Raw genomic sequence first — 25,888 nt, 5'->3', positions numbered from 1 at the left:
TTGAGGTAGTCCCTCAGGTCTTCTTTGCTCCTCCCTGGAGCTCGGCTGTCTTTGGATTTTAATCTTTTTGGTACACTGCTTTCGGCCTCGGGGTGGGTCCGTTTGGGTCCTTCTTCGTGGGTTGTGTCAAAGTGGAGTACTTGCCCCTGAACATGTCGATGTTCTTTGGGCTCAGGATTCTTCATGTGGTGCGTCCTTCGGGACTCTTCTTGCCTCGGCTTTTCTTGTCCGACTTCCCTGGAAGGTCGGTGAGAATGCCTTCCGCTCCTGGTATGCTGAGGGACCTCGGGTATTGTTTTTCGTCCCCCCTTTTGGGTGTTGGTTGCTGGTATCGGCGTGTCTTGCAGCGGGTATGGTGGCTGCATTACATTATTTTGCATCATGAAGTTGACGACTGACTGAAGGTCTGCCAACTTATTCGCCAATTCTTTTACTTCCTCATCCCTCCGTAGGCACCTGTCCCTCCATACCTGGAGGTTATCTTCATTGTAGTACTTTCCTTGGTTTGTTCTTTTTGATGTGTCGCCTTCCAGGTTGACGTCGTTCTCTCTGTGACCCTGGTCACGGGCTTCTGTAATGTGGTTGTTCCCTTCAATGTCAAGGTCAATTGGTCTGTTACTCCCAGAAGGAGCGTCATCCCCAATATTTTCCTGCTGTCCATTACTGGCCATCTATTCTTCCTTCTTTCCCACAAACGGCGCCAAATTGTGTGGGTAAAAAATCTGACCACACTGCCCGCTTAGTGATCAGCTGGAGAGCACAGGCAGAATAGATGGCTTCAGCAACCTGTAACAGAAATATAAGAATCTGGCGGTGGTTCTTCCACCCGGGGGCACTCCGACGATCAAGTCAGTATACTTCTCAAAGATAATCAAGTATTAAACTTAATGCTCAAACATAAATTGCATACCTTAGACCCACGGGGGTGCCTCTCTTTTATAATATACTCAATCCAAGTCCCATTTGAATTATGACTTCTATGAACTCCAATTTTAGTGCTTACTTTGGACTCTTTAGGAGATAAAGATAAACTCCCCAAGAGCTTTATCCTTATCTTAGTTAAGTCCCCTCTTTGCCTTAGGACTCTTGTTCCTTATCTCGGATCCGATATCTTCGGAGATGACCTCGGCTTCTCCGAGATTACCTCGGCTTAACTACCAGGGCACGTGGCACCTCGGCTGACACGTCGGCGTCACCATGCCACGTGTTGGTATTCAGAAAATACATCCCCACAACTGTCCCCTAGGTTCTATTACCCCGGCATTCTGAGGTGATGGAACCTATTCCGATATTTTGTCACTTCTTTTCTGAGTAATGGCTAAAAAACTGTTTAACCAAGATTATCTACTTTCAGCCGATGTGTTCTCTTCGGAGAACAAGGCCTCGATCGTACTCTCCCACGCGCATGAGCTGTCATGCATATCTAACCGTTCTTTTCACGTGTTTTGTCTTCATTGGAGCGTGTCAGTCACGCGCTTGAAAGCTGTCTATTCGTTCGTCTGCGCCGTCTGACGCGTGCGTTGCTCTAGGCGTAATGATTACCCTATTTTTGCCGCCGTTTCACGTTTTTAACAAAACTTTTCCTTTGCCTCTATTTTCCCTTCACTTTTTCATTCTGTTTTCTTGCTCTTTCTCTCTCTGAAAGCTCTTTCTTCTTCGAATCTGTTATCGCTCTAATCTGTCTTCTGGAACTACTCTTAATCCCTCATTCTTGCGAAGCCTTCTTTGCTGTTGCAACCAATTTCTGAGCTCGGCGATCATTGCCCCGGCTTCACTTTCTTCGGTAAGATTCATTCCCTTCAATGTTGATTTCTCTTTCTGTGCTTTTGTCTGCCTGTTGCCATTACTGATCTTGTTCGAAGCCTTGGATTTATTTGTATCTTGAATTTGTGGCTATACCTTGCACTTCTATACTTTTTCACCATTCTCTTTGCCACTGTTCTTGACTCTGTTCTTGAATCTGAAACTTCGTTTTTCTCTTTTTTGTATCTGCCTCAGATCTGTGCCTTCAATCTTGGTCTTTATAGTTCTTAGGTTTGGGATTTGTGTGTAGAACCTTCAATTTTAGGGAAAAAACCTTCAATTTTAGGGAAAACTGAAATAAGCCCTACCAGCCTTTTCTTAGACCTTTACCGAGGTTCTTGTAACCCTTCCTAAAAACGCCTAGTTTCTGAAATATATTTTAAATCGACATAATGGGTATGTGGAGGCATAGGGTAAATACCCCAACAAGTCTTGAATACTTTAGGCAAGAATTCTCTATCCCAGCCGACGTTCATCTTAGGCTGGCTGGGGATAATGATACCATCGTGCCCACAGACCATACAATGCCTTTCCCTATAGTTGCTTTTATCGAATGTGGACTTCGGCTTCCGCTTGACCCCCTTTTTCGTCAAGTTCTCCATTTCTATAAGCTGAACCCCATGCAACTTACCATTAATTCTTATAGGGTGATTAACGGTATCATAGCCCTAGCTCGGCAGGAAAACCTTAGAATCACCCTAGCCGACCTTCAATATTGTTATACCATGTGCCCTCTTGACCTGAAGGATAGGGGTTTTGTCTATTACCTTAAGCCGAGATCTACTCAGTACAAAATCGTAGCCGACCTCCCAGACTCCAACAAGGGGGCTGGAGATGATTTTGTCATTGCTTCTGGAAATTGGGAATTTGGCCCAGATGAAGATGTCCACCTCTACCCTCTACCTCGAACAGTTACAGAGGGCAAGAGTAAGAGCCCTGAGTTAACACTTAGTTGTTTTTATTCTAGTCCTTAAAATTTGCCTGCTTCTAATATCTGTTTGTTTGTCTTGCAGATCTTCACCAGCCACCGAAAAACTTTCGCCAATCCTTCTACCCAGGAACGGATCTGAAAAAACTCCTTGGCCTTCCAATCCATAAACGAAAAGCCCCAGTATTACTAAACTTCATCCCCACATATAAATCCACATTGCCCGACATCCCAAAGAAAAGGAAGAAAAGCCTTTCCCCGCCTACTGCCACAACTCAAACCATTTCAACATCACGAACAGATCAAGAGTCTACATCTGACCCTGTCGATCTTCCATCGACTTCGGCCCCCTACTTAATACCAGTTCCTGAACGAAAACGCCGACATAGACTAATAAAAACTGCCGAGATGGTTCGTTCAAGGCCTATCGTTCAAGACCTTCTCGCCGACCTTCCAACAGACGCCGATGCTGTTCCTTCCCAATCAATGCCCCCACCAAAGCCGAAGAGGGTAAAAAAGGCTCAGCCCAAGGCCAAGGCTACAGATGCCGAGGCTGAGGATGCTTTGCCTATCTCCAAATTGGCAGAAAGCAAAAAATCAGCCTCTACTTCCACCAAGAGGTCTGCTGAGGGCCAACCCTCAGGGTCTACACAATCGAAGAAGGCGAGGTCATCGTCCGCGACGACCTCGGCCTCAAAGAAGCCCGACATCCCTTGGGCCCCTGACCTATCCTTGGAGGATAGGCCCATTATGGCTAGCGAAAGCGCCGACGACATTAACGTTGGTGTCGCTCTCAGCACAGCTCTTCTTCTTCCAAATGACTTGGAGCGAAATGCTAAGCTTAGTGAGTATGAGAATTACGCTCTTATGCTCCAACACTCCGTCCAAGTAAGTATTTCTGTTTGCACTTTGTGATTTTTCCTCCTGTTTCTTACTGCAAGTATTATCTAACACTCCTGCTTTTCTGTAGGCCATTCAGCACGCCCATTCATTTTCAATGCAATCTTTTGAAAACCGTCAAAGATTGGTTGATATGAAGTGGGAGGCATCTTCCATGAAGAGAGAGATAAAGTCCCTTGAAGCAAAAATGAAAAAACTGGAGGACCAGGCCGAGGCTGCAACTAAAGCCCAAACTTTAGCTCTTGAGAAGGCCGAATCTGCTGAGGCCGTTAAAAAAGTTGCTGAGGCCGAGAAAAGAGAGGCCGAGGCTCAGAAGGCCCAAGCGCAAAAAGAACTCCAGCAAGCTCTGGCCACCAAAGAGGCTGAAGTCAAAGAGGCCGATGAAAAAGCCTACGCCCAAGGTATGGCCGACGTCGCAGAAGATTATAAGCTTCAAGTCAGGCAGGCATGCAACAGGGGATTTTCCCTAGGTTGGATGTCCCTGATAAAGAAGCTTGATCTCCCTGTTGACTCGCCCCTTCGGAATGCTGATGCCATCCCTTTGCCATTTCCTCCACCTCCACCTGAAGGTGGATCAGAATCTGATGCTGATGTTGAGGACGAAGATAAAGAGGACAACGAAGAAGCCTTGGTGAGAAAGCCCAAGGACGTCGTCGAAGCCAAGTCCCCTCCTCCTACAGAGCAGGTTATGGACTTAACCTTGGATGAGGAGGGTGATGAGGCCGAGGAGACAACCAAGGGAACCGCCGCTGGGCAGCTATCATCCGATCTTCTTTTGGTGGAAAGAAGTGTTGAGACGATAATCGCAGAGATTGATGCCGAGATTCAAGCGGAAAAAGTGGCCGAGGAAGTTCTTCCAGAATCGTCCGAGGTCCCAGCCCCTACAGCGGCTAACACTGAAGAATCTTGAAAAAATTGTCTTTTGTACTTTTTCCTTCTTTTTTCTGTACTTTGTGCTTTGTATTTTCTTTTAATCTTCTGGACAATGGAGAACTCCTTCTGATGGCCGACGTGGCTCTTTTTGTATGTAACTGGAACTGTTCCTTCTATGAATGTTTTTATCTTGTGATGTTCTGTTGACTGCTTTCTGCATAGTCTTGTACTTAGAAATTTTTTGCATGCTTCTTCATGTTGCTTTCTTTGTGCAATCTTCTCGGGGTTGCATACCTTGGGTCTAACGACAAAACTTTTATTTCGGCAAGATACTAACCTGCAAGCTCTGCATAAACTGCAACAAGTATAGAACATATACTACTAAATGTAAACTTTGCAAGCTTCTTCTTCAGTTTCAATCAGTAATCTCAGTTTAACCTACTTGTAAATTGCTACAAATTTCAACAAGTATGTAAACAATATACTTAGCCTTTACTTCAACCTGTAAATTGCTGTACACCTTGGCGGGTGATCATATGTCGGCTTAACATAAGCTTGTAAATTGCTACAAATTTCAACAAGTGTTAAGCATCTTCCTTAGGGTTAAAACAACCCACATATTGCTATGAGAACTTTAAGCAATAACCTCGGGCTATCTTCAACTTGTAAATTGCTACAAATTTCAACAAGCGAAGATAAGGAATCAGCTTAATTCCAACTTGTAAATTGCTACAAATTTCAACAAGTGAATTAAGGAATAATCTCGGCTTAACTTCAACTTGTAAATTGCTACAAATTTCAACAAGTGAAGATAAGGAATCAGCTTAATTCCAACTTGTAAATTGCTACAAATTTCAACAAGTGAATTAAGGAATAATCTCGGCTTAACTTTAACTTGTAAATTGCTACAAATTTCAACAAGTGAAGATAAGGAATCAGCTTAATTCCAACTTGTAAATTGCTACAAATTTCAACAAGTGAATTAAGGAATAATCTCGGCTTAACTTCAACTTGTAAATTGCTACAAATTTCAACAAGTGAAGATAAGGAATCAGCTTAATTCCAACTTGTAAATTGCTACAAATTTCAACAAGTGAATTAAGGAATAATCTCGGCTTAACTTCAACTTGTAAATTGCTACAAATTTCAACAAGTGAAGATAAGGAATCAGCTTAATTCCAACTTATAAATTGCTACAAATTTCAACAAGTGAATTAAGGAATAATCTCGGTCTATTCTTTGCCCCCAATGTGAACTTGAGTTCAGCTCGGGTTCACATTAATTATGTCTCCAATAAACAACAATGCATAACTTTATCAGTCATATGTATTGAAAGGATTCTGAAAAGGCTTTATTGATGATATCGGTCAAAGAATGATGCACATCTTAATGATAGAAAAATTTCAAATTACAAGTATTCCACGGTCTGGGCAATGCTTTGCCCTCATTGTCCTCAAGCCGATAAGCTCCATTGCCTAATACTGACGTGATTCTGTAAGGTCCTTCCCAGTTTGGGCCAAGCTTGCCTTCCTTGGGATCCTTCTTGTTCCCGACGACTTTCCTTAGGACGAGGTCGCCGACTTGAAAATCTCTTGGATTGACCTTCTTGTTGTAGGCTCTGGCAAGCTGTTGTTGGTATACTGCAAGCTGAATTGCAGCTCTCTCTCTTCGTTCTTCCAACAAATCCAGATCTCGGGCTAGGAGTACGTCGTTGGTGCCATTCTCTACTCCCTGGGTTCTAATCCCTGGGATGCCGATCTCCAATGGGATGACTGCTTCTGTGCCATAAGCCATGGCAAAGGGGGATTCTCCTGTTGATCTTCTCGGCGTAGTCCGATATGCCCAAAGCACGTTGGGCAACTCATCTACCCATTTTCCTTTTGCTGCTTGTAGTCTCTTCTTTATTCCGTCCAGAATTACTTTGTTGGATGCCTCTGCTTGCCCATTGCTTTGAGGAAAACTTGGTGTTGAGAAATAATTCTTGATCTTGAATTTTGCACAAAAGTTCTTGATGAGTTTGCTGTCGAACTGTGTTCCGTTGTCGGCAACTATTGCTCTTGGAATCCCAAATCTGGTGATAATGTTTCTCCATATAAAATTCTTGACGTCTACATCTCGGATTTTGGCCAGAGGTTCTGCCTCTATCCATTTTGTAAAGTAGTCTGTTGCTACCAGCAAGTATTTCCTCTGCCCAGTTGCCTGGGGAAGTTGTCCAACCAGATCCATGCCCCATTGGGCAAACGGCCAAGGGCTGGATACTGCGTTTAGGTCAGCAGCTGGCTGATGTATCAAAGGTGCAAACCTTTGGCATTGTTCACACTTTTTTACATAGGCTTCGGCATCCTTTTGTATGTAGGGCCACAAATACCCCTGGGTAATGGCCATGTGGGCTAATGATCTGCCCCCAGCATGGCTTCCACAAATTCCTTCATGAATTTCGTAGAGAAAATCTTCAACCTGCAAAGGATGTACGCACCTTAAAAGTGGTCCAGTGAAGGACCTCCTGTAGAGATGGCCTTCTTCTGACAGACTGAATCTGGCCGATTTCAATCTGATTTTATGTGCTTCCTTATGGTCTTCTGGCAGCTTCCCTACTTTTAGGAATACAATGATTGCATCCATCCAGCTTGGTCCCAAGTCTACGCACATTGCTTCTTGTTTGGTGCTCTGTTTGTCTATGCTCGAGGCCGACATGTAATCGATCATAATTGTCCTTGTTTTTCCAGTTTGAATTGAACTGGCCAGGTTAGCCAACGCGTCGGCATGGGTGTTGTCATCTCGGCTAACTTGGAGTAATCTGCAGTTCTGAAATAGGGCTGCCAGTCGGACGACTTCCTTTGCATATGCCGACATTCTTTCGTCTCTGGCTGCAAATTCTCCTGTTGATTGGTTAACAATGAGTTGTGAATCACAAAAAATAATTACCTCATCTGCTTCTGCTGCTGCTGCTAGCTTTAGCCCTGCAATTAATGCTTCATATTCGGCTTCATTGTTGGAGGCTTTGAACCCCAGACGGATGGACTGTTCTACAATTTCTCCATCTGGAGATATCAGCAGTACTCCTGCTCCTGCTCCCTGGCGGGTTGAACTTCCATCGACGAATAGTCTGAATGAATCGCCGATGTAGATGCTGTATGGTCTGAGTTTTTCTTCCTCTTGCTTTTTTGTCTTTGACTGGGATTCTTTTTGTTTGTTGGGGCGATGATCATCTCGGCTCGACGGAGCCCGAGGTGTGATGGCTTCAGGTGTGAGTTCTGCGACGAAGTCGGCCAAAACTTGGCCCTTTATTGCTGTTCTCGGCCTAAATTCTAGGTCAAACTGGCCCAGTGTTACTGCCCATTTTGCTATCCTTCCTGTTAAGTCTCCTTGATGTAACAAGGACTTCAGTGGGTGCTCTGTTAGGACCACAATCTTGTGTGCCTGAAAGTAATGGCTCAATTTCTTTGAAGCCATTACCAAGGCTAGCATTAATTTTTCCAGTGATAGGTATCTTGATTCTGCGTCAGCCAAAGTCTTACTTACATAATAGACAGCCTTCTACTCCCCTTTTTCCTCTCGGATTAGCACTGCACTGACTGCGTGTTCAGAGACTGCTAAGTACAAAAACAATTCCTCTCCTGGAACTGGGTTAGAGAGGACCGGGGTTGTGGTCAAGTACTTTTTTAGGTCGGCTAAGGCGGCTTCACATTCTTCTGTCCATAGGAAGTCTGTGGCCTTTTTTACCAAGTTAAAGAAGGGTCTGCACTTGTCTGAGCTTCTGCTGATGAATCGGTTTAGGGCTGCGGCCCTTCCAGTGAGCACTTGAACTTGCTTTGCCGATGTCGGACTTTGTAGTTCCAGGATGGCCTTGATTTGGTCTGGGCTGGCCTCAATGCCCTTTCTTGTTACCAGATATCCTAGAAATTTACCCGACCCAACTCCAAAGGCACACTTCGAGGCGTTGAGTCGGAGCCGATATCTTTTGAGTATGTCAAAGACCTCTTTTAGGTCGGCAAGATGACCTTTTGATTCCTTGGTCTTTACGACCATATCATCGATGTAAACTTCTACTGTTTTGCCATCGACTTGGGCTTTTGTTAACTGAAGAAGCAAAATTCTTAAAAGGAGTAAGCGACCATGTTGAACAAATCCGAGTCGAGTTGAAGGGAATGCAATGCTTCTTACAAGACGTAGATTATGCAATATGAACTGATCTTGTAGATGCGAGGGTCAACAATTGGGTTGCGGAAATCAGAAAACTTGCTTATGAAACCGAAGACATCCTTGAAACTTTTGTCATCCAAGTTATATCCAAAAGGAGCAAAAAGGGTTTCCGAAACACCCTTAAAAGATTCGCTGGCATCTTCAACGAATGGCTAGACATTCACAGGGTCGGAAGTGAGATCGGTGCCATTAAAAACAAGATCGCTGACCTCACAGCTACTTTAGATACTTACGACTTGAAAAGTATAGGTGAGCCAGTTCAAGTGTTGATTTTAAATTTAAGTTTTTATTTATTTATTTGTTAATAATTTTCAATTATTGTTATACTTTTCTCTCTTTTAGATTCAAAATTATTACTAATTAAAATTTGAAACTTAAATTATGTTAATATATTCCATTAAGCTTTCCTGTGACAATCAATTTTAGGAAAGAATAATATTTTATGTTTTTTTTTTCAGTTAAATTTAGGGGAAATTAAAAAGACATAACCCTATGTTTGTGTAAGAATTTAAATATAACAACAATTTACTTGCTGGTTAAAATTGTTGAGATTTGAAATCTTAAAATAATAATGACAACTTTAGGGGTTCGTTTAGAATGGAGGGAGTTCATAATGGAGGGAATTCATAATGAGGAGATTATTAGTGAGGATAGTAAAATTGTGTTTGTTTTGATGATAGTTGTTGGTGTAGGGATTGTTAAATTATTTTTATATAAAATAATAAAACAAATAAAAAAATACAAAAACATTAAACATTAATGTTAAAAAAAAATGCCCAACATGTAAAAAATAAAAAATTAAATTAAAATTAAAATTAAAAAAATAAAAAAATAAATTATTTTTAAAATTTTTATTTTTATTTTTGTATAAAAATATTTTTATTTTTTCCAAAAAAATATTTTATTATTTTTTTAAGTATTGGTCAAATAATTTGTTATGATTTATATATATAAGCAATCCAAAAAATTTTAAAATTAAAAAAAATAAATATTTAAAAAATATTTTGTATTTAAAAAATAAAAAAAATAATTTTTAATTTTTTTTAAAAATTTAAAATATTTAAAAAAATAAACCAAACCAAACCTTAAGTCCCATCAAATGGAGTCGATTACATGAATCCTTCTTCTCCACTCGACTCTATCAACGACTATTTGGTTAGTCAAATTAAGGACATTCATATCTCTATTTACTATATTCTCCCATGTCAATTTAAATTTGTCCATTTCCCTAACACTCTCATCTACCGATACTGTATCGCATTTCTTCACTACTGCCTCTATTAGTCTCCATTGTATACCATCTCAATCTATTCTCTCTTAACTTATCTTTTATCGGTACTACTCCTACTCATTCACAAATATATTCATTTCTAATTCTGTCTTTTCTAATCTTGCTACACATCCATATTGGCATCCTCATCTCAACAACACTGATCTTATCTATATGTTGTTTCTTAATTGCTCAACATTCCGTCGCATACAACATCGCTGATCTAATAACCATTTCATATAACTTTTCTTTTAGTTTAGTGGATACTCGTTTATCACATCATACCCCAGATGCACTCTTCCACTTAAGCCACCATGCCTTAATTCTATGGACCACATTTGCACCAATCTCCTCAACTGTTGTGATAATCGATCTTAAATAATGAAAATGTTCACTCTTAGGTAGTTCTTGATTTTTAATTTTATCTTCTCCTTTTCTTCTATTGTTACTATTATTAAAATTACACTGCATGTACTTTATCTTAATTCCACTTATCCTAAATCCTTTAAATTCAAGTGTTTCTCTACAAGTCTCCAACTTAGGGTGTGTTTGATTGGACGAACTGGATAAGGAGGATTAGAATCTATCGGACTTGAATCCTAGGACTGCGAATCTCTCGGACTATTTGGTTGGATTAAATGTGTATCCAGAGTTTGTTTTTTCATGGGATTAGATGTCTGGAAAAAATTATTTTTAGTGAATTCAATGTTTGGTTAGACGGACTGGCTAGGATAAATGAATAAAAAACTATTTTACTATTTTTCAATTGTTTACTAAGTAATAGCAATATTAAACATATCTTTAATATTTTAATTATTTTTAGCTAGATTAAATAAAATTTTATTTTATTTTATTTTTTACACAATTAAATAAATTTATTTTTTAAAAATAAAATAAATAAAATATATGTTATTTTTTTAATTAAAATTTTAAATAAATTTATTTTTAAAAATAATAATAATTAAACAATGAAATTAAATAAAATATCTATTAAAATTTAAATAATGAAATTAAATAAAATATAAACAAAATTTTAAAATAAAACATCAATAAAATATCTATAAAAAATTATTTTAAAAAATTAAATAAATAAGCCATCAATAAAAAGTTAAATAAAATTATTTTATTTTTACATTGAGCCATTTAAATTTTATTGAATTTTACTAAATAAAATACATAATTAAATAGCAAAGGGTCAAAATGGTCATTTCACATTCTAATCCCAACAGTAAATAGTCCAATGAAAATTGTCTCATACCCTCCTATGTAACGCCCCCAAAATAATAACATAAACACATCTATAAACACCTATAAATAAATAGCATAAATTAGGGTCTTAGTCCTTTAATTACATAAAGTTAATGAATACAAAGAGTTTAACGTAAATAAATGCCATATTGGCTTACACCTTTCCAAGCCTTAACTTGGTTACAACAAAAGTGGGACTAGCCCTTACAATTAAATCCCTAGGCTATACAAAATATAACAAAACAAAAGGCTCTTGCTTCCCGGAGATCCCCCCAATATTGCCTTGGTGGAGGCATCTCATCATTACCTGAAAATGTTTATTTCCAAATAGGGTGAGCCACAACCCAGTAGAAATCGTCTAACACGGTATATGAAGTTTAGCAAAGGTATAAGTACAAGTGCATAAACAATGCATGTGATGAAACGTTTCACAACATTACATAATCATGAGATATTAATTTCAAGTCTTATCCATTTCTCTTCAATTCATATTCCGTTCACTTATTTGTCTCCATTCATGAGTCAATTTCATTATTTCTCAACAACCGAATTGATGCTACAACTCAAAAAATTTCAAATCATACAACACATATGTATAAACACTTCAAACTTCTATTTCACGGAAATTTCGTCTGCGGGCAACCGTCAAACGAGTCCCATGTAAACGTAGCCTATACAAGCACTACAATTGCCATTTTATGGATATTTCATCCGCGGGCTAGGCATTCATGTATAATTTCAGAACTTTTACCTAGGACACTCTGTCCAACTTAATTATAATGGAGTCCATCCCCTTTCTCTTCCCAAACAAATATCCATACATGTGCAATGTATTTAGACAGATAATCGAACATGAAGCGCATCCTCTTTCCACTTCCAAACAATCATACATATACAATGTATATAAACACGGTCATATTCAATAACAACCATCAAAAGATTAGTTTCAATTTACCTAATCCACATGTAATTTCTACAACAGTCAAAGCTATCCTCCACCGATAGCCTAATACAGTTATCTCTAGACAGATATTAAATCTCAAACAGATAGTTTATTCAAAACTTCTAAAAGACTAAGTTGATACATAACCAATTCCACCATTCATATTAATACCCTCTCAATTTCACATTTCCAATGTAAATTGCAATTATTTGTATAGAATAATAGTTGATCTAATTAGGGCAACTTCTCCATTTTTCCCAAATATTAACCAAGTGCCAAAATCATCAAATTAGACATAACACAACATCATTTTCAAACCCCACAAGCATCTATTTCACCTGCACCCAAAATCCCTCTTTCCATTTTATGCCCAAACCCTAGGTTTGTTCAAAACATCCCCAAATCACACCATTGTTACACAAGAGACAAATAACTAAGCTAAATATCATATGAAGGTGTAGAAGATTCCTACCTCAAGTGAGAAGACGAGGCAAAGCAAGGGAGAAACTCCAAGAACATCGAAACCCACTTCTATTTGGATCAAAAGTTAGATCTTGACGAGCTCTACCTTTTTCTCAAAAGCACTAGGGTGGAAATCCCAATGGATCTAGATGAAATCTAAGAGAGAAGGTGAATTGTAGAGAAAGAAGCTCAAAAACAAGCTTTTTGGAAAGTTTTAGAGAGAGAGAGAGAGATATATGAAAAAGTGATTCCAAATGTCATCTTCTCGGACTGAAATACACGCAATCCGCTCGAGTGTAGGAAGTCGCTCGAGCGTCAGACACAAGGATCCGTTCGAGCGTGACGCTCAAGCGTGAAAGTTGGTGCTCGAGCATAGAATGCACATTTCCAGCATTTTCAGAACTACAAAAATATACTGAAAGTTGACGAATCCTGCTCAAGCGCAAGAATGGCCGCTCGAGCAATGGAGCAAAATTTGTGAAGCCCGCTCGAGTGAAAAGACCAAAATCTGGGCATCACAAGTTTGGAAAAACAAGTACCCAATCTGTTCCAAACGCACAACAACAACTCGATAACCAAGATAAGGGGAGACAAAGGAAATAAGACATGAATAATCATTCTAAACTATACCAACCTGAGTCCAAAATACAATAGGTAACGGGTCAAAACTAGAATCACTATACCCTAGGATAGTATAATCCCTCATATGGGGGATAAGGAGTCCAGTCGGACTCCATGTCCGGCGGACTAAAAAAAAAAATGCCGGATAAAAAGCTTCCTCCGGATTACAATCCTAATAGTGGATAGTCCCCCCTCCCCTCCTTATCCCCCTAATCAAACACACCCTTAGTGTTAACTCTTTCTCTAGTCTCATCTATTGACACGATATCATCTGCAAAAAACATGCACAATGGCACATCATCCTGAACCTTTCGTGTCAACTCATCCATAATTAAAGCAAAAAAGATAATGACTTAAGGTTGATCTTTGGTGAAACTCCACAATAATTGAAAATTTACTTGTTTCTCTAGCAGACGATCTAATAGTGATCACCAAACCTTCATACATGTCTCTAATCACATTAGTGTAGTCTTTTGTCACCCATTTCTTCTCTAACATTTACCAGATTATATCCCAAGACACTCTATCACATGTTTTCTCAAGACTGATAAAAACTATATGAATGACTCTTTTCTTTTCTCTATATTTTTCTATCACTCTCCTCAAAAGATAGATTGCTTCCATTGTTGACCTACCAAGCATAAATTCGAATTGATTCTCTGACGCCTATGTTAAAATATTTTTTTAAAAAATATAACGCGCAAATGTAGTAAATACAGTGCACATTAAAAAATATATATACATTTACAATAAAAAATTTTACCCTAATAAAATAAAATAAAGTAAATTTTCAAATATTTTTAAAAAATAAACTCAAAGCAATTTTAAAGTACAACTCAAAACTTAAAACTCTTTTCAAAACTCATGGCTAAACAAGTTTTTTTCTTTTTATACTCATTTCAAAAACTTATCTTTCAAAACACAACTCCACACCCAAATCATAATTTTAAAATTAAACCAAACGAAGCCCTAATTTTTCTCATAACATCATTTCTCTCTCGTGTGACCTTTTACGTTGTTGAAGTGATTTTGAAATTTTAAAATTTAATAACTTTTTATTTATATCTCCATTTTTTGTAAAATTTATATTTTTAGAAATTTCATTGACTTAGTCTAACTTGGTCATCAAAATTTCATTGACATATCAAAATTTTACTAACTTGTCTTAGGTCAATAAAATTCCGTCAACTTTTTTTTTTGAAATTTTATATTCATCATGGATCTTATTTTACAGATTTTGATGAAACAATTCCAAAAATACAGATTTTATAAATAAAAAAAATTAGATCAAAGTTATATGATTTTGAAATTTTTAAATGAGTTAAAAAAGTAATAGGTGATACCTGAAGCGGTGTAGTAGAAGTATTTTTGTCACCGTATATTTTGGAGGACCTATATTACTATAAAAAATTGTGTTGTCCTTATTCTTCTAAGAAAATATTACTAGAAATCATAAACAAAAAAATCCTATAAATTTATAAAAACGTATAAAAATAATATTTCACAATTTTAACCTCCACTTTTTTTAATATATATTTTATAAAGGATGTATTGATATATGGTGAAAAATGATTCATAAAATAGAATTTTTATATACAAAATTCATACAAACTATGTGACACTGTTATTTTTGGACCATAAAATGAGTATTTTTTCCTCTTGAAAATGAAAGAATCACAAAAGAAAAAAAATCATTTTATGTGAGTTTTTTGTATGAAAATTCTATTTGTACAATATTATTATTGAAAATCGACTGCGAGAAAGACTAAACTAATACTGCTATAGGTGAAGGCGTAAGAAGTTCGACAATAGAGAAGCAACAAGAATTGAGGCAATCGTATCAGCATGTTGTTGAAGAGGATTTTGTTGGGTTTGAGGAAGACTTGAACATGGTTGTGAAACATTTGGTGCAAGTTAATGATTATACTCCTAGTCGAGTTGTCTCTATTTGCGGCATGGGTGGTTTGGGCAAGACCACTCTAGCTAAAAAAGTATATCATCACAAAGATATTCAAAGTCACTTTCAAGGTTTGGCATGGGTATGCATATCTCAGCAGTATCAAACAAGAGATATTCTGCAAGAAATCTTCATCAATCTTGTTCCAGAGAGGAAGGAAGATGTTGTTAGGATGGCAAATAAAGAGTTGTTTGAGCAGCTTTATAAAATCCAGCAAATTAAAAAATGCTTAGTTGTATTGGATGATATTTGGTCAATAGAGGCTTGGAAAAGCTTGAAACTAGCCTTCCCAAATGGAAACACTGGCAGCAAAATATTGCTAACAACTCGTAATAAAACACTGCCTTCACAGATAGATCCATACCATATCTTCCATGAACCCCCGTGTTTAAATGACGAGGAAAGTTGGGATCTACTTCAAAAGAAATCATTACTAAGAAGAGATGGTAGAGGTAATATTAATCAGTCTACATTGCTATATATTTTGATACAAATTAAATTATTTCAATGTTAGTTTTCATATTATCTGTGTGATCTATTATCATCCAAAAAGATTAATGACTCATGGGCGGAGATTTGGGAAAGATGGAAAATACTTTAGTTCTATTGGTCATAGGGTCGTACCAAATGTATTTAGAATATTCATTTTACAAAAACTACATAAATTGAAAACATTCAATTCAAGTAATCACTTTCCAGTGAGATAGAAAATTAAATTTTACACAAACATATTTGCACCTCCGTACCTTTTCACTTGTATCTCATCTCATAATCACTTGCACCCCCATATTTTTATATATTTTTTTCTCTATCTCATTGTGTTGTAATTCCCCCAAGTTTCAATAGTTGGAATACGTACGGACTCATACAAAAAAAATCAAATTAATCGGGCATTCAAAATCACATGATCCATAGTTTTTTTTTTTTTTTTCAAAAATAGATAGTATATTATCAAAATCATATATTTTAAAAATAAATAAATAAATATGATCTATTATTATGTGGTTATAAATATATGATTAATTATGGTTTTTTTCATGGTTCATTTACTCGATAAATCTGACAATATAAATGATACAAATAATCGAAATAGACCCAAATTGACCCACATGAAGGGTTACAACAGCATTCCCAAGACACCAACAACAACTCAATGGTTATCAAACATATAGAAATATAAAATTTATACAAATATATATAGGCTAAACTATCAATAGGTCCTAATAGTTGGACTTAATTTCCATTAAGTCCAAATAAAAATGAGTCCTAATAAAATCGTTACTAAAAATTATTTTTTGTGATAATTTTTTGCATGTTGCTAAAAATTGACAATTATTGTTTTTTTGTTACGGTTTTTATAAATTATTGCTAAAACTTAAAATTAGTGACGTTTTTCTGTGACGAATTTTTCAAACTGTCGCTGAAAGTTAAAAATTAGTGACTTTTTTTGTGACTCCTTTTAAAACTGTCGCTAAAACTTATAATTGGTGACATTTGTTGTGACAAAATTTTTAAACTGTCGCTGAAAATTAACTTACACGTAAGTTCTCTATATATATACAAATATATGATGTGACATATTTAAGTCTTCTTATTTTAAATCAAATGACCTATTGGATGGTTAATGCTATATGCAAGTTATGACATTTGTAATTTTGATTATAAAAAATGTCGTAACTAAATTATTTTCAAATGTAATTAAAAAAATGAGTCATAACTAAACACCATAGAAGGTATAACTAAAGACATTTTAAATCACATCTAAAATAATGTCATAATCAATATCACAATGAATCATAAATAACACAACAATGAATTATAATCAAATCATAACTACGGTAACTTGTAACTAAATATCACAAAAATTACAGACCTTGAAATAGAATTTCCCCCCATTTGGAGTGGCCTTTATTTCAAAAATACATCTACCATATTATTCTGATTAAATATTTTGTAAATTAATGATAAAATAGCATTTCCATCCCCCATAAAAATTTGGTCCAAGCATTTCACTTAGAAAGAAAAGCTACTTCTTTTATGTAATTTATTACTTTAAAAGAACTGAACACGACTGGATGCTAAAAAATTTAGTGTTAATTATAATAACATCTGGTGAATTAGTATGGAATATTAATATCCTCTTAAACTACAAAATTGTATATTTAAACCTTTTAATTTTAAAATATCATACAAATATCTCTATTAGAGTTATTATTACTCTAAAGGAACTGAACACAACTAGATGTTAAAAAATTTAGTGTTAATTATAATGACATCAGGTGAACTAGTATAGAATATTAATATCCTCTTAAACTACAAAATTGTATGGTTAAACCTTTTAATTTTAAAATATCATACAAATATCACTATTCGAATTATTAGGTACTTTCAGAGTACCATGTTATCTACCTGATCTAGTCTCAGTCAATGAGAAACCGCAATAAAAACTAAATAGTCATCATTTGTGTCTTAACTACTCCCACAAAGATGAGTTAACATGTTCTATTCATAAAAGTTTTTGCAATGCAATTAATATGAAACACCATATTGACAATGACACATAATATTCCAAGACTAGTCACTAATTATTGATTAAAATTTGACTGACATAAGTCATGTATGATAACTTTGTAATACTAGCTTGAAGAATGGAATCTAAAAGGAAGTTTAGGGGTACATAAATCACTCATTTTATTTTATTTTTATTTGTCTTTTTGTAAAAAATTAAAAATTAATTAAAATAACAAATTCTCAAATGGGGCCACAGTTCACTTCTTGGCTCCTTAACATCACTCTCTTTACCACCGGGGGTGGTGGCCCAGTGGAGAAAGCAACTCGTCTCCACAGGCTTGACCCAGGGTCGAATCTTGGGGGGAGTGTGGAAGTGTTCTCTTTGAGACCCCCCCTCTGTACTCCGGTTCGAACCCTCGGCGGTCTGTGGCGTATAGTTGAGCTCCCCTGGTGCCCCGGTGGTGGGTCCCTCACATGGTGGGGGTTAATTCCTGACTGGCAACCGGTTACCCTGGCGTCAGGGCCCACAGGGCCGTGATGACACCTCAAAGCCCTTTTTTCTTATTCAAAAAAAAAATAAAAAAAAAATAACATCACTCTCTTTGTACCAAATGCATGCATGAATTTGAGCTTTTTCTTCTTCTTTGTTGATATAGAACTTTTGATTGAAAAGATGCAACTATCAATGTAAACACTGCTGACTTTGTGGCAAAGTTGAGGACGCGGCTATTTTGGACTACAAAACTTGGTTGAAAAAAAACTATCCCTTAAATAGAAACAAAAAAGCTTGCTGATGTAGTAAATTATTTAAAATTAGCGGATGATTAATTTCCAAATATATGGTTTGTGTATAGAATGTTATTGACTATCCTTGTTACAGTTGTTTCTAAAGAAATAAACTTTTTAAATTGAAATTGATTAAATCTTACCTTTGGTCAACTTTGTCACAAGAATGATTCAATGGATTTGATTGTGTAAATTGAATTAGGCAAGTTTGATTAGTAATTTTACAACTACTGATTTGAGTTTTATACTCGAGAATACGAAAGTTCATAAATTTTAAATTAAATTTAAATTACCAACTGATTTAATTTTGCAAAAAAAAAAAAAATTAAAAATCAATCCATATTACATGCTTGCTTTAGAATTATCTATCTATATATGTATAAAAGGCCCATGTTAAAAAACTTGATTTGTGTAACAACCCTCATACTGTTTACCGATTAATGACTGATTAACTGCTAATTACTGTTAACCGAGACTGATTTTGACTGATAATTGAACTGCCTAAGGTACTGAACTGACTAACTGAAAACTGGAATCGAATTGACTGAGTATATGTGTGTTAAATTGTATTCTATCTGTCTGACTGTTTGATTATCTGTTCCTGTTTGTATGTTTAAACTGCTAATTGAAGGCCTTATCGGCGGCCGAACCGGGAATTGGTTAGTGTTTTATGATCCTTAGAATTAATGTGATTTTATGGTATATTTACTTGAAAACTGATTTGGTATGATTAAATTAGATTAAAATGAGTTAAATTGCATAGTTGGTCTTATTTACCATTTTGCCACTAGAGTGGCCCACTACTTGAACCCTTTTTGATCTCCTAATACACTCAACAAAACATTTCTTCTCCCACTTCTTGCACACAACCGACCTTAGAGAGAGAGAGAGGAGCTAGAAGAGTTGAGTTCAACTTGTTTCATTGTGAATTGGCTAGAATTGTTTGAAGAATTGAAGGTTGATTGCATATTTGAGCTCCCTTCTTGAACTACAAGACTAAAGGTAGCTCCATTGTCTTCTTATTCATGTTTTGAGTTGATTCTTGCATGGGTTAGAGCTAAGTTGAGGTCTAGAGCCACCCTATGGCTCAAATTGCTATGTTGAAGCTTAATTGTTGCATGCATGTACATATATTGAAGTTTTGAGGTTGTAGTGCATAATTCCTCACATGCATGTCCATGTTTTGAGAATAGTTCATGAAATCATCTTGTTATAAAAAGAATTGGCTCATTAGAGCAACAAATTGGAGCTTCAAAGTGTTTCAAATTCAGGCATGTTTGCATGTTCATATTGTTCTTGGAAAATGGCTTGAAATTGGGTTTGAATTAAACACCCTTGGGCTTTGATTTCTCAAATTGAGTTTTGAATCGTGTTATTCCATGTGTTTATAAGAGTTTTCCAGAAAATGAGCCCAAGAGGATCGGTTTTGAGTTGTTAACAACTTGGTTTTGAGCTTGGAGGTGCAATCTGGAATTTCCAGATTTCGCACTTCCGCTCGAGCGGGGAGAGTGCCGCTCGAGCGTGGAATTCGAGCATCCAGCATCTCTGCACTGTTTTGCAGTCCGCTCGAGCGGAGGATTGGGCGCTCGAGCGGAGTCATGTCTCACGCTCGAGCGGGCGTCGAGCGGAGATTTCACCCATCCAGTACTTTTACAGTACGCTCGAGCGGGAAATTTTACGCTCGAGCGTGTACCTTTGTTGCATGTCCGCTCGAGCGGGGAAACCTGCGCTCGAGCGGGACTCTGTTTTTCTGAAAATGCTTTTAAATGTACATCTTTGCATCCTCATCCCATTCTAGGCATTCTTAGGCCTAGTCTAAGACATCTTAATGAGGATATAGATGTAGAACACACCGAGGCAAATTTAGGGATTTAATTATTACCTTTCCCATCTGTGAAACTTAGAGTGTGTTCAATCTGTTAACTGTTTAGGGTTGGCATTTCGAGGAGACGCTCTAGCCTACTGTAGCCCAGAACTCTGTGAGTAACAATTGTGTAAAGATATGTTCAACTGATTACCTTTGAATACTGAACTGAACTGTTTACTGAACTAGTATTACTGAATGAATGTATGTCCATTATTTCTGAACTGTACTGTGGCATCCTTAGCACCTACTGTTTACTGTTACTGTTATAGAGATCTCTGTCGGTTCCCTCGTGGAGCCACTACTGTTTACTGACTGATGGCCATCATTACTGTTCGGTCTTTTAAGACCTACTGTTACTGATATGCTAATGGATGTACCACATATGACTATTTACTGTACTGAGCAACTGAAATACTGATTGAAATGAACTGTTTTCATTACTGTAAGGACATTCATTCTAAACCCCTTTACGCTTTCTGTTATTCACTGGGCTTTAGCTCACTGCTCATATATATATGTAGGTGTTCAGACACCAGACCGCAGCTAGGAGCGTCAGGGTTACTCTAGTTTTGTCAAGCCAGCCTTTGTGCCTCACTGCGAGGTTCCGAGCCTATCGTGCTAAGGCTTAGGGGTGTTTTAGAAGTCCCCCTTCTGTACTGTCTTACTGTTTTGTAATAACTGGATGAATTGTATAGACTGACTGTTTACCGTACTGTTATCAAGGGATTAAGTCCCTGTACTGTGTGACTGTAAATTTTGTATAGACTGTACTGTTTGTATATGTGAATGCATGAAAAATCTTTTGGCATGCAGACCGTCACAGCTCAATGGACATTATTTATTTACTGTATTGGCTTCCGCCAGGCCCTGTACTCTGTTTTACTGTACTACTGTTCTGCAGGCCTTTGGTAATCTCGGATTACTGGCCGGTTACGGTGCTAAACCCATAGGGCCGGGTTTGGGTCGTGACAATTTGGGTCTTGAAAAAGTCGGCAAAAATTTCATTTTTTATTGCTTATTCACGCATGCATTCAATAGAATTTTTATTTTTGTTGTTTTATAGACTCTAGGCAATAATATATTTTTTGTTGTTTTTAAATTTTGCATTTTGTCATTTTTGTAGACTCTGGAGTGCTTGATACAAATATGGAGGCAATAGGGAGGAAAATGGTAATGCTGTGTGCTGGTTTACCATTAGCAATCATTGTGCTTGGTGGACTTTTGGCAACAAAGCATACATTAAGGGAATGAGAGGTTGTATACCAAAATGTTCTTTTGCATAAATGGAGTGACGACCCCATACAACATGACAATGGAGTATCAACGGTGTTAGCTTTAAGCTACCGTGACTTGCCTTATCAATTGAAGCCATGTTTTCTATATTTTGGTCACTTTCTGGAGGATTATGAGGTAGATGCTGAAAGACTATATCACTTGTGGATAGCTGACGGTATAATTGTAGATGATGATAGAGTGGGAGATGAAACAATAATGGATGTGGCAAAACGTTACTTGGGTGCGCTTGCACAGAGGTGCATGGTTCAAGTACAAGTAGACAAGTATACTCAAAGGATCAATTATTGCCGCATTCATGATCTTATGTTGGAGCTGTGTTTATCAAAGGCAAAAATGAATGATTTTCTTGGGATCATTCATCTCCAACGTGAAACTGATCTAGCTAATTGCTTTTCCACCACAACATCAACAACTACTGCTCCTAAAATACGCAAACTTGCAATTCATTTGAATAGGAATGTCGAAAGAGTTGTCCTCCCTGAATTGGAGAAAACTAAACATCTAAGATCCATATTGTTCTGCAATTCAGGGAGTGTCAACGAGGAGTCTTTAATAGAGTTGAACGCCCATTTGAAGTACTTCAAATTGCTTAGGAATTTGGATCTTGAAGGATTTAAGTTTGATGAAAAGTTAGTTGAATCAATAGGCAACCTAATTAGCTTGAGGTACTTGAGGTTTGGAGGTTGTTTGATACCGAAATGGCATTCGTCTATTTGCAAGTTGAAACACTTGCAAACCTTGGATTTACAATTTTGCAAGTTCAACTCAGGTGAAGTAATAGTCATACATGGAATGGAACAATTGAGGCATTTGTATATTCCGTCGAATCTCAATCTCAATTTTAAATTCATATTTGATGGGTTGAGCAACCTCGAAACATTAGGAGGGTTTAACACAAGGTCTTGTGACGTCAATGATCTGTGTAAATTGATCAATCTTCGGCAACTAGAAGATGCAACTTTCTGGAAGATGCACAATCAGGACTTAGCGGCTTTCATCAACTACCTAAGCATCGGTGCCGACCACCTCCGACAAACATCCGCATTAGTTGAATTTTGCAAAAAAGAAGAAGAGTTGACTCTTCTCAAACAACTGTTAGGGTGTCACCATCTTTACAGATTGAGTATTGATGGAATTATTCCCGAGTTACCAGAGTACTGCAAGGGTTTCTCTCCCAACCTCATCAAGTTAACGTTGGTGGGATGTAACCTTGAAGAAGACCCTATGCCAACATTGGAGAGGCTACCTAACCTACAATTTCTCTTGTTAGGTGGTTCCTTTGTGGGGGACAAAATGGTTTGCTCCACTAATGGTTTCCCCCAACTCAAAACCCTATATCTCTCTCACTTGACGCATTTAAAAGAGTGGGAGGTGGAAAAAGGAGCCATGCCCAATCTCTCTGTTTTAGCAATTTATTTTTGCCGAGGACTAGAAATGGTTCTAGAGGGACTGAGATTCATTGCTACCCTCCAACAATTTACAATTACGGATGGGAGCAAAAATTTCAATAACAAGCTTCGAAGGGTCAATGGTGAAGAAGGAGAAGATTTTTACAAAGTGCGACATGTGTCTTCCCTCAAGATTCGGTAAATTTCTTATTTTTCCTGAATAATCCTTTTTTTCACAAGAGACGAAACAACTGTTGGGTCTCTTATCATTTCTTTCACATCCCCCTCATTAATTCTCATCATAAAATTTGTTGATATATATCTCTCTGCTTTTTTGCCTTTATATTGGATTGGGGGTGGACAAATTATCATAGAATCAAAAAAAAAACTAAACCAAACTGACATTATTGGGTTGGTTTGGTCTTTTTTGAATACATTGGTTTAGTTTTGAGTCTTCAATTCTATAATTCAATAGGATTGGATTAATTTTTGGTTTAGGTTTATCTACCTCGAACAAACTTGATAACCAAATCTATATATTTATTTATATTATAAGATTCAATTTATATCGGCATGTTTTTGTCTAATTGGTCTATTCTAATGGACTTGATTGCATCTAATCATTTCTCACTATTTGTTTTGATTTTCAGTCGATTGGGAGAAGATTAAGAAGAAGAATGGGAATGGAAGACGAAAATATTGGAAGGTAGAGTTGGAATTTGCGGTACTTAATTTTATGGAAAATGATTTGTCTGCCTAAAAAACCCCCCCTAATCCCCCTAATGCCCAAAACGACGTCGTTTTGGGCAATTTTTTTTTTTTTTTTTTTTTTTTGAAATTTAGGGGGATTAGGGGGCCAAAAATTAGGGGGATGTAGCAAGGTCCTAATTTTATTTTGTTAGTTGTGTCACTGGATTTGATTTATTATGGTTGTATTTAAACTTGAGTTGTACTTCACTATACTATTCACAACTGTTGGCTTGTATTAAACAATATTTATTTTATGTTTCATTAAATTTAAATATTAAAGACTTGTTTATTTTAATTATTTATTATTGATTGATTCTTTTTTTTTTTTTTTTTTTTTTTTGCATTGGATTGATTTGGTTCAAGTGCATGATTCATTTAAATATATTCTAAATTTAATATCAACTCAAACCAAACTGACCCAATCACACACCTCTATTGATTCATATCCATAAAAAAAAATTTAATACAAGACTTGAGTAATAAAAGCTGAGATTTTTTATAATAGATCCCTTATAATAAGATTTTTTTTATAAGAAACCAAACGAGCCCATAAGTTTTATTGTGAGGAGGACAACAAGTGCAACAAACACAACCCAATTACTAAATAGCTAATTTTATTTTTTTAACTTTAAGGGTAAACTACAAATATACCCCCTGAGGTTTGCTTAAAATACGAATTGCTCCTTGTGGTTTGGAAAATTACAAATATCTCCCTGTCAGACTTTTTTATTTAACAGAATTAATTGGAAAAGTGAAATTTCTAACTGTTCACCTATACAATAATAAAATTATTTGAATTATTAATTGAAATAAAATTTTAACATTATTAAAAAACTGTTATTTGACTTGATGATTTATTAATAAAATGATCTATTTGTTATGAAATTAGAAACTTTTGGGGGCATAATGTAATTTCTAAAACCACCGGGGGTAATTTGTAAGTTAAGTAAACCTCAGGGGGTGTGTTTGTAATTTAGCCAACTTTTAAATACTAACTTTAATTTAAATTTTTATTTTTTTAAAGTAATTTTTGGAATACTCTCATCGAAATCCATTCAGTAAGAGTTCGTATTGAATACGCAATATTAAAGAAAATATTATTTATGTTCGAACAATAAATTTTTTATTATCTATGAATAGAGAAATTTCAAATTAAAAGCTAAAAATCCAAAATTAAGTGCTACAAAATGAAAAACCATATTTCATTGTTTGTAGATTAGAAAGAAATTTCACTGTCTAGTCTAGTGACATCAAATAGAAAATTTTAAACCAGAGGGATAAAATACAAAATTAGCATTGGTTGCTAAAATACTGAGATAAAAAGAGGCATGACGCTCACTGTCAAGTACAAACTTTTGTTATGTATGGTGTTTTTTTCTTTTTTGTTTTATTTCCTCCTATGCTCATTAATTTGTTTTTTATGAGTAATAAATATAAGTAATGGACTAAAAATATATATATTGGCAATCCACACACGTGATGCGTATACAACTCAAAATATATATATATATATATATAAGAATAATAATAAAAAAAATGCACATGTGTTGCTCAAGTGGTAAGAACATTTATTATTATATCCATGATCATGAGTTTGAGACTTGCGCTCCTCTTTGCATAATTTTACAAAAAATACAAATATAGGAGCATTTTGAAAAAACTCAAAATATGAGACAAAAATGTCAACACGTAGTTATGTACATACATGTATGTGTATATAGAGAGAGTATCATTAAAGAACTGAACGGAATTTTTTATATTTTTTTGGATTACCAATTAGTGCACATGCAATGCATATGCCCTATGACCCTTCTAACAGATAAATCAACACTCAATTGAACGTAGTAAATCAAAATTTCAAATGTAAAAACAATTTGTTACGTGTGGACATTTTGGTTAAGAGGTCCTTGCTTCAAATCATGAGAGGATATTTATTTTTTAAAACTATATTTGGATTATGGACTTAAAGTAGGTATTTAGAAAAAAACAAAATGAAAAACTCAGTGAAATGTACATGAAATATAATTACGTTTTACTTATTTTCACCCACCTTTCTCTCTCTCCCTTTTCAATTCCATGATC

The 25,888-nt window shown here is 36.1% G+C and overlaps 2 protein-coding genes across 3 annotated transcripts; both read left to right on the top strand.

Moving 5' to 3' along the window:
* The first annotated feature begins 8,572 nt into the window (after positions 1–8,572).
* Positions 8,573–23,794, top strand: LOC145813864 (putative disease resistance RPP8-like protein 2). Of its 2 annotated transcripts, XM_082910081.1 has the most exons (4): positions 8,573–8,956; positions 15,037–15,660; positions 21,496–23,254; positions 23,707–23,794. In XM_082910081.1, the coding sequence occupies exons 3-4, from the start codon at positions 21,864–21,866 to the stop codon at positions 23,723–23,725; spliced, it is 1,410 nt and encodes a 469-aa protein (XP_082766207.1). In that variant the 5' UTR covers positions 8,573–8,956; positions 15,037–15,660; positions 21,496–21,863; the 3' UTR covers positions 23,726–23,794. The 2 variants fall into 2 exon arrangements, with proteins under 2 accessions (XP_082766207.1, XP_082766208.1); XM_082910082.1 differs by lacking the exon at positions 15,037–15,660.
* Positions 15,141–21,623, top strand: LOC145813233 (putative disease resistance protein At1g50180). The gene is made up of 2 exons (XM_082908515.1): positions 15,141–15,660; positions 21,496–21,623. The coding sequence occupies exons 1-2, from the start codon at positions 15,141–15,143 to the stop codon at positions 21,621–21,623; spliced, it is 648 nt and encodes a 215-aa protein (XP_082764641.1).
* Positions 23,795–25,888: the final 2,094 nt, after the last annotated feature.

The sequence above is a fragment of the Camellia sinensis genome, chromosome 15 (genome assembly GCF_055761805.1).
Source record: "Camellia sinensis isolate YWXY chromosome 15, ASM5576180v1, whole genome shotgun sequence".
Lineage (NCBI taxonomy): Eukaryota > Viridiplantae > Streptophyta > Magnoliopsida > Ericales > Theaceae > Camellia > Camellia sinensis.
The sequence above is the reverse complement of the archived record's forward strand: the minus strand, read 5'-3'. Positions and strand labels throughout refer to the sequence as shown.